This window comes from Sinocyclocheilus anshuiensis, unplaced genomic scaffold (genome assembly GCF_001515605.1).
Source record: "Sinocyclocheilus anshuiensis isolate Anshui unplaced genomic scaffold, SAMN03320099.WGS_v1.1 scaffold2162, whole genome shotgun sequence".
NCBI classification, from domain to species: Eukaryota; Metazoa; Chordata; class Actinopteri; order Cypriniformes; family Cyprinidae; genus Sinocyclocheilus; species Sinocyclocheilus anshuiensis.
In genome coordinates this window covers 2,214-10,900 of record NW_015558536.1, presented here as the reverse complement: position 1 = coordinate 10,900, position 8,687 = coordinate 2,214, and the positions used below count along the sequence as shown (strand labels likewise).

General features: G+C 38.2%; 1 protein-coding gene across 1 annotated transcript in view; it reads right to left on the bottom strand.

Annotated features, from left to right (window-relative positions):
* The window catches only part of dlg4b (discs, large homolog 4b (Drosophila)), a 12,039-nt gene extending 9,890 nt beyond the window's left edge, over positions 1 to 2,149 (bottom strand). Inside the window, exons 1-2 of the mRNA XM_016474889.1 lie at positions 2,006 to 2,149; positions 1,720 to 1,844 (exon numbers count right to left, since the gene is read on the bottom strand). Coding sequence (XP_016330375.1) covers positions 1,720 to 1,844; positions 2,006 to 2,095 — 215 coding nt within the window. The 5' untranslated portion in view covers positions 2,096 to 2,149. The remainder of the gene's footprint in view (positions 1 to 1,719; positions 1,845 to 2,005) is intronic.
* Between the last annotated feature and the right edge of the window lie 6,538 nt (positions 2,150 to 8,687).

Genomic DNA, 8,687 nt, shown 5'->3' with positions numbered 1-8,687 from the left:
TATATGGGAGTTTTTGCGAAATTGACGCGTTTCCATTAGGCGTATTTTCAATTCGCAATTTCAATTTGCGTAATTTGAAGGGTAATGGAAACGTGCCTAGAGAAAACACGGAAAGCCGTAGAAACTCGTCTTTGGCGGGGAAAGAGTTAATAAATCAGCAAATAAAGAGAAAGAAATTATATAATCCCCCCCCTTCTCTAAGTGAGCAGGTTTCATTCAGTATTAGTATTTCTTGATCAATTGCTGTGAAATTGTATCGTCCTACTGTAAACATTTATGTTGTATTGTCTTGTGAGAACTGCATATTGAAACAAGTCACTGAAACAAAATTTCCCCAAGGGGATGAATAAAGTTACTTAATAAAACAGAGAGTTCCGGTGCTTGATTCTGATTGGCTGAGCCGCGTTCGAAGCTGTTGTAAATGACTCTACAAAGTAACACACACCTTTGTTTACGTTTGTCTGTTGCTCGGCAACCACTTTGTAGCAACCACAACTGTTTCTGAGGAGCTACATTGTTTGGTGGAAGAATACTGTTTTTATTAATATCATTACACTTTATTTGCTCCGTTTTATTTGGTGAAACCTTACTACGTATATGGAATAACCGTCTTATAAAAGCAATAATCCCCGTGAAGCCGTGGTTTACAGTGAATTTATAACAGCTAAGGGGTGTTGTTAGGTACAACGTGAAGCTGTTATGTAAGCTGTTAGCTCCTCAGAAACAGTTGTGGTTGCAACAAAGTGGTTGCCGAGCAACAGACAAACAAGGTGTATGTACGTTTGTCTGTTGCTCGGCAACCACTTTGTAGCAACCACAACTGTTTCTGAGGAGCTACATTGTTTGGTGGAAGAATACTGTTTTTATTAATATCATTACACTTTATTTGCTCCGTTTTATTTGGTGAAACCTTACTACGTATATGGAATAACCGTCTTATAAAAGCAATAATCCCCGTGAAGCCGTGGTTTACAGTGAATTTATAACAGCTAAGGGGTGTTGTTAGGTACAACGTGAAGCTGTTATGTAAGCTGTTAGCTCCTCAGAAACAGTTGTGGTTGCAACAAAGTGGTTGCCGAGCAACAGACAAACGTAAACAAAGGTGTATGTTACTTAAACTAACTAAGTAACTGATAATGAGGAAAATGATAATAAAGAAAAAATCATCAAGTAACACACTGAATTAAGTGCGAAAATTTTAGAAAGACTGAAAAAATATTTTTGTAAAACATACTCCAATATTTTCTGTTTTATTTACAACTTAAAAAAAATAATCAAATTTAATTTCCATTAGCTGATAAAATCATGAAGTAGTATATTCAGTATAAAATACAACTGAAAATACACTTAGTATCTGTTATAGTGAATATTATGTGTGCTGGTTTTAATTAAATATAATAGATAGTCTAATTAATAAATCAATAAAAATAAAGTGAAAAATTTAAGAATATTTAGCTTAAAGAAAATGCCTATTTTTGTAACATTATTTATGTAACAATTAAAGGTATTGCAAAGAAATAGACTTAATTTTCTTTTCTCTTCATTTATTTATAAATAAATAAATAAATAATATTTATTAATCTGTTAACTATTTAATTCATGATTTGTTTGGGGTGAAATGTGACCTGTATGTTTCTTTGTGACCTTCAGGCCAGAAATCAAATATAGATCCTGATCAAAAACAGGTTTGACATAAAGCCACAGGTGTGTGTTCTGTACCTGAGCCGTCCGTCCTGCGCCGCGGCTCCTCCTGGGATGATCTTAGTGATGAAGATACTGGGATCGTCTCCTATGTGAGGGTTATCAGTCCCACCGGCGATACTGAAGCCCAGGCCGGAGTTACCCTACACACACACACACACACACACACACACACGCACACACGCACACGCACACACACAAGCGCGCACACACACACACACACACACACACAAGCTGATGCTCATGCACTAGCGCTCTCATATGATGCATTTGAGAAGAGCTGAAAGGAAGAGACGTCTCTAACCCTCTCCAGTGTAATCTCCTCATACTCCACGTCTCCGTCCATCCCGTTCATCTGAGAGACAGAGAGAGAAACATCATTCATCAGTAACATTACTCACTGAGCATTTCTTCAGCACAGGATCACACGGACTCCAGCTAATCTCAGGTGATTCTCCGTGATGCTCAAACACCTGCATCACAATGTATGTTTGTTTGTACCAAGAGCTCCTAAAAAACACAGGCTCCTTCTGTGTTTGCGAACAAATCTCGTTCTTATTCTGATTAAAGATGTTTTCTTTGAATTGTTTGACACCTCAAAAGAGAATACAGCAAAATATACCTTGTGTTTACTGCTAGCTAAATTTCAGATACATAAACAATAATCTGATGATTCTGATGACAAAAAAATTATTCGCGATCCATCATTTCAGATCGGGACTTCGGAGCGTGAATCCCGAATCTGTCGATTTGTGAAATGATTCGCAAACCCGATCGATTCTAAGTTCCGATCTGAATCAAATACGCACTCCGATTGGAGCACTTGGAAACAATTAATCATTTTGCGACACAATGGTTTAACTCACTGATTCTCAAAGCGTGTTACGTGGGCTCCCTCTAGTGGCACGCAGAGGAATCACCGACTTAAATATTAATTAATGTTAAAACTAGGGATGCACCGACACCACTTTTTCCAGTACTCGCCCGATACCGATACTTTTATTTTTGGTACTTGTCGATACCGAGTACCGATACCGATATTTTTATTGCATTTGTACATTTTTAAAATATTGGGTACAGAAACCAAAAGGGTATGTATAATGTTAGTCGGTTAACTTCATTTATCAAATAGATACAGTCAAACCAAAATGTATTCAGACACCTTCAACATTTCTCACATTATCACAGTTTATTCGCTATAGTTTAGAAAATTATAATAAAATATAACAAGAACTCAGAGTTACACTGTGTCAGAACAAATTCAGCTTGATAATGTTAGATAACTTTGATAGAAAGGTATGTAATAGATTACAATCAACCAAAAATTATTCAGACAGCTGTTAGTATGACAGTATTTACACAACCATCAATACTTAGTCGGGCAGCCCTTAGCCTCAGTGACAGCCTGTAGTCTCCTGGGCATGCTGTCATCCAGCTTCATGCAAACCTCAACTTCAGTTTTCTCCCAGACTCGGTCTGAATAATTTTTGGTCCCAAATTTTTTATCAGTTTTACTGGTAATCCACTGTATGAAGAATTTTTGGAGAGAGCGAGAGTCTCTCTCTCTAGATATATTCACTCGACAAGCTCGCGCATCTGTGCCGCCGCGCACTCAATCCACTCAGCGTGCTTTATCAGCTCGCGCACATCAGCAATACAGGCGTTAATACTGAATGTTTAACATTATATTCATTGCATACATATACTTCGTAGACATCCTTAATCTCTAATAACTCCATTCTGCTGTCTGTTGTTCTGTTGTCGGTGTTTCTTTGTTTGAATATGGAACTGATCACATGCTGTGTAGTATCGGCGTTTGGTATCGGGGCATTTTAACGAGTACGAGTACAGGAGACCAGTATCGGGTCCGATACCGATACCAATATCGGTGCATCCCTAGTTAAAACAGTGTTTCCCAACCACTGTTGTTGGGCGTGCCGTGGAAAATGATCAAAAACTTCCTTATCTCTTATATTTCGTTATTATTTTAAATCAGTGCTATTGGTCATTGTTATGGCGGATTGTGAGTTTTACAAATATTTACCAATGAAAAGCATTCTAAAGAGCTTGTGACTAAACACGCCATTGGATCCTCGAACTGTCAGTCAAACCTCATAACTCCACCCCGCCTCCATTCAGAATGAAGCGCTGCGACGCGCAGTTTGAAGACAGATGTCTACTTCTTTGCAGTGCAAGGGTAAATAAAGAACTGATGTCTGAATAAGTAAAGCGTTTTCTTTACTCAAGAAATGCTGTCTATAAAGGCTAATGTTTTTGTGTGTATAAAGAGCAGAGAAGAGTCTTAGCATTTGCTGTCTAGTTGTAGCCAATACACTTTTATACGTTTTAAATATCATAGCTGTTCGTCTTTTACAGTGGCGGCTCGTCGGGGGAGGCACAGCTTCCCCAAAATTTTGAGGTGAAAATGGGAGGAGGACGATTTAATGTTAATAAAATTCACAATTCATTTCAATTAATGTCTCAGAATGTGTATTTTTTGTTTGTAATTCCACAGCTGTAATACCATAACATGTTACTGAAGTTGGAAAGCGCCGCATTTCTATAGCGAATGTGCCGAATCTGCTGATGTAATTACAACCGCTAGGTGATAGAGAAGGGGAGCGCGGAGCTCTCGTGCCTCCGTTGGTAAAAAAAAATCAGCCAATCAGCATCGAGTGTTGACTTTCAGCGCTGAGGAGTGTTGAGAAAAGAAGCCTCGCAAGGGAGGCTAGCCTCCTTCTGATATCAACCAATCATCACAGAGACGTATGTTACGTGATATTAGTTTGAACGTCTGCCGCTGCGCTGATAATGTACCTAGTACTTATGATGAGTAGCGATGTTTATTATTTGATCGCCAACAGATTTACCAAGCTGTCATTCAAACAGTATACATACAAATTAAAACTAAAGGGAGAACACGCCTAAGCTGGATACAGGCTAACGTTACTAATAATCAGCAGGGACCCCCAGACCAATACAATTAGTGTGCCTCCTCTATTTTAAAACCCACAAGCCACTGGTCTTTTATATCGTGAGATTTTGGCCAAATGTGTTAAACAACAAGAGAAACTGAGCGCCCATATAGCTACAATAAACTTTATAACCTGCAAACTGGTGAAAACGTGATGCTATTAATTTACTGCCTCAGATGCAGCTGTTCTAATGACGGACAAAACACAGATCTCGGTCACTCACTCGTCAAAAACCCCTTTAACTACATTTGAGTATGATTTTCAGAAAGTAAGTGCAAGTGTCTGATCATATATAAAGCCAAAATACCAGCTCTGATGACGCAATTAATTATTGGAAAAAAATCCTAATAAAAAATACGTTTCCCCTTTCCATCTTTTTTTTTGTTGTTTGTTTTTTTGTAAGCTAGTGGTGTGCGTGGGATTTTTTACATATCAAAACAAATAAACAATATATATAACAAACATGATTAATGTAACAATTTTAAAGAACAAAGGTTGTTTTGTGATAGCTTTTGGAGCAAGGGCGCCGCCATCTTGCAGTGTGACGTCACGGGGTTGGTTCGCTCCGATGGCCAGTGAAGTAATAGAAGCATTTCTTTACATTTTGAACACACGCTTGTTTTGAAATGGAGGAAGATGACCTTTTAACTTTGGGTTATCACAGCGTTTAAGTGCCGCACTGAAATCTATTCCGTGCTGTCTCACGCTTGAATGGCTTAAAACACTTAGATGTATAACCAAGGCTTAAAACACGTGAGAATGATAAACTTTACTGAGGAAGCAGCACTGGTCCGATTGTTCAGATACGTGATTCGTTAAACACTACGTCCAGTTAACAGCAGGAAAGCTGATTGTATTCGCAGGTGAACATAAAATATGATACATACAACTGGTGAACCAGTCAATGTAATGCATCTTAATGGTCTGACGTAACAATAAAATGCGACATGAATGATATTGTATGAAGCGTTGTTTGTTTACATCACGTTGCGCCTCGCATTATGACAACAACGTTTGGGATACCACGATCAAAACTTAGCATATAGACAGTTTGATGTTGAATATTCATCCAAATTATGGTGAAAACCAAATTATTTGTGTGTACCTAATTTTTTAACTGTGCATAGCTGTAGCTGAATAATTAGGCCTACTACGCTGCTGTATTTTAATGTTGGTCATTGGTGGTGCTTGGAGAGCCAAATATTTTCTGAGGTGGTACTTGGTGTAAAAAGTTTACTGGGTTAACTGATTCAGAGTTTCGTTATCGGTCTACTTGATCTGTAATAATCGGTATCGGCATCGGCCTTGAAAAACACATATCGGTCGACCCCTAGTTTGCAGGGCTATGTGGTCCGAAACAGACATCTATAATTGGGCTAAATTTAGACCAAATCAGACGGACCAAACAAAGCCCAATTTTCAACGTCTATTTTTGGGCTAAATAAAGAGACTAAGACGGGCAGACTGGATTTAGCCCAAAAAAACAACGTGGACGTCTGGTGTTTGATGAATGGTTTAACTGAGTTTCGAAAAGCTCTGTTTCGAACCAGTCAGTGTAATGCATATGTCTTAATGGTCTGACATAACAATAAATTGCGACATGAATGATATTGCATGAAGTGTTGTTTGTTTACATCACGTTGGGCCTCGCGTTATGAAAACAATATGTTTGGGATACCACGATCAAAACTTAGCATATAGACAGTTTGATGTTGAATATTCATCCAAATTATGGTGAAACCCAAATTATTTGTGTGTACCTAATTTTTTAACTGTGCATAGCTGTAGCTGAATAATTAGGCCTACTACGCTGCTGTATTTTAATGTTGGTCATTGGTGGTGCTTGGAGAGCCAAATATTTTCTGAGGTGGTACTTGGTGTAAAAAGTTTACTGGGTTAACTGATTCAGAGTTTCGAAAAGCTCTGTTTCACCATCACTACGTGTCGAAATTCAAGAATGAATGGCTCTTTTTAACTGGTTTTTGCAAGTGAATCGCTTGTACATATATTCTTAAGGACATCAAAACCTAAAATAAAACTCCAGAAAGGTGTAAAATATGTGACCTTTAAAGAAAGTTTTTGTCAGAGCCCTTGTTATTCTTAATTTTGACATTAATTTTCATTTTTACACCAGACATATATATCGGTTCAAAATATCGGTTATCGGTCTACTTGATCTGTAATAATCGGTATCGGCATCGGCCTTGAAAAACACATATCGGTCGACCCCTAGTTTGCAGGGCTATGTGGTCCGAAACAGACATCTATAATTGGGCTAAATTTAGACCAAATCAGACGGACCAAACAAAGCCCAATTTTCAACGTCTATTTTTGGGCTAAATAAAGAGACTAAGACGGGCAGACTGGATTTAGCCCAAAAAAACAACGTGGACGTCTGGTGTTTGATGAATGGTTTAACTGAGTTTCGAAAAGCTCTGTTTCACCATCACTACGTGTCGAAATTCAAGAATGAATGGCTCTTTTTAACTGGTTTTTGCAAGTGAATCGCTTGTACTGAATGATCGGAGTCACGAGTTTGAGTTTGAATCATTCGGAGCGGTTCCAGCGTAAGTGACTCACTCAATTGAATCAGTTCGTCTGTTCCTCTTGTTTTCAGTCATGTTTACACGACACTGTCAGCGCAACTACTGGCTCAGCTCGCTAGTTTTATCACATTAACTGAAATAAGCGAAAAAAGTATGATGCTTACAAATAAAATATCCATATTTCCATTCCGAAGATAACATCCAACACAAGTTTAGAACATATTCCGGTGAGGTAACAGGTTTACTGCTAGCTAGTGAACCACTCCATTAAGTTAGATGGAAACATTGTGCTTTACGATGGAGTTTGTAGCTTAATTCACTGTATTTGAAATAGTTTGAGCTGCAGTTCAGTTGCTGACAGTTCAATAGAAATCAGCTGAAAGCATCCAGTCTCTCAAACCATTGAAGTGAATGTTCAGTTTATCAGTGTATATTGTAATAAATATTTGAGAAATGATTGTTGAGTCTATATAGAGTGATAGTCAATGTAAAAAGAGCAAATGAACACAAAACAGCAGAACAACATCAAGTTAAAGAGGATAAACTTTATAATTCAGCTGAACTGTGCTCGTGTGTTTAAACTCTTCTGCTCGTATCTGTTCTCACTCCACACATCTATTCATTTTCTAGAGTATTTCTTTAACTTCTCAGGTAATATCAATGGTGTGACCGATTTCAGATGCGGCCAAAATTACAACAACAGTGTTGCATACGCATATATTTAATTGTTTCATCAAAATTATTGCTAGGGACAATTTAGTAGTCGCTGAATATCAGTAGGGAACATGTCCTTAGCGTCCCAAATAAATTGTACACCCTCTCAGAATGAGAGTCCAAACAGCTGATAAAAACATCACAATAATCCACAAGTAATCCACAGCACTCCAGTCCATCAGTTAACATCTGGAGAAGACAAAAGCTGAAACTAATCCAGCATTAAGACGTTTTTAACTCAAATACGAGTCTATAATCCATAATAACTCTTCCTCCAGTGAAAAAGTGTTCTGGTGTGAATCAGGAGAGAAATCTGCACAGATCAAGCAGCGTTTAAACAGCTCTAAACAAATATGTGGCTGGATTTTGATGTTAGAGACAACAGCAGATGCACTTTTTCACTGGAGGAAGCGTTATTATGGATTATAGACTCGTATTTGAGTTAAACACATCAGAAAATGTGCTCACCCCCCCGGCAGATGGCGGATCCTTTAAGTAATCAAGGATGAGTTTTTCCATCAACAGCATCTTGAAACCACTGAAGAACCATATAGACTCACAACCTAAACGGCCCGAGAGACACACGCTGGGTAATTAACATACTGTCTGTTTTAGTAACGGAGCTAAAGAACTTTAATTAATGTAATTTGATGAGTTCCAGCGCTGGAGGGCCGTCACACATACACACACTCACTCACTCACTCACACACTCACTCACACACACACACACTCACTCACTCACTCACTCACA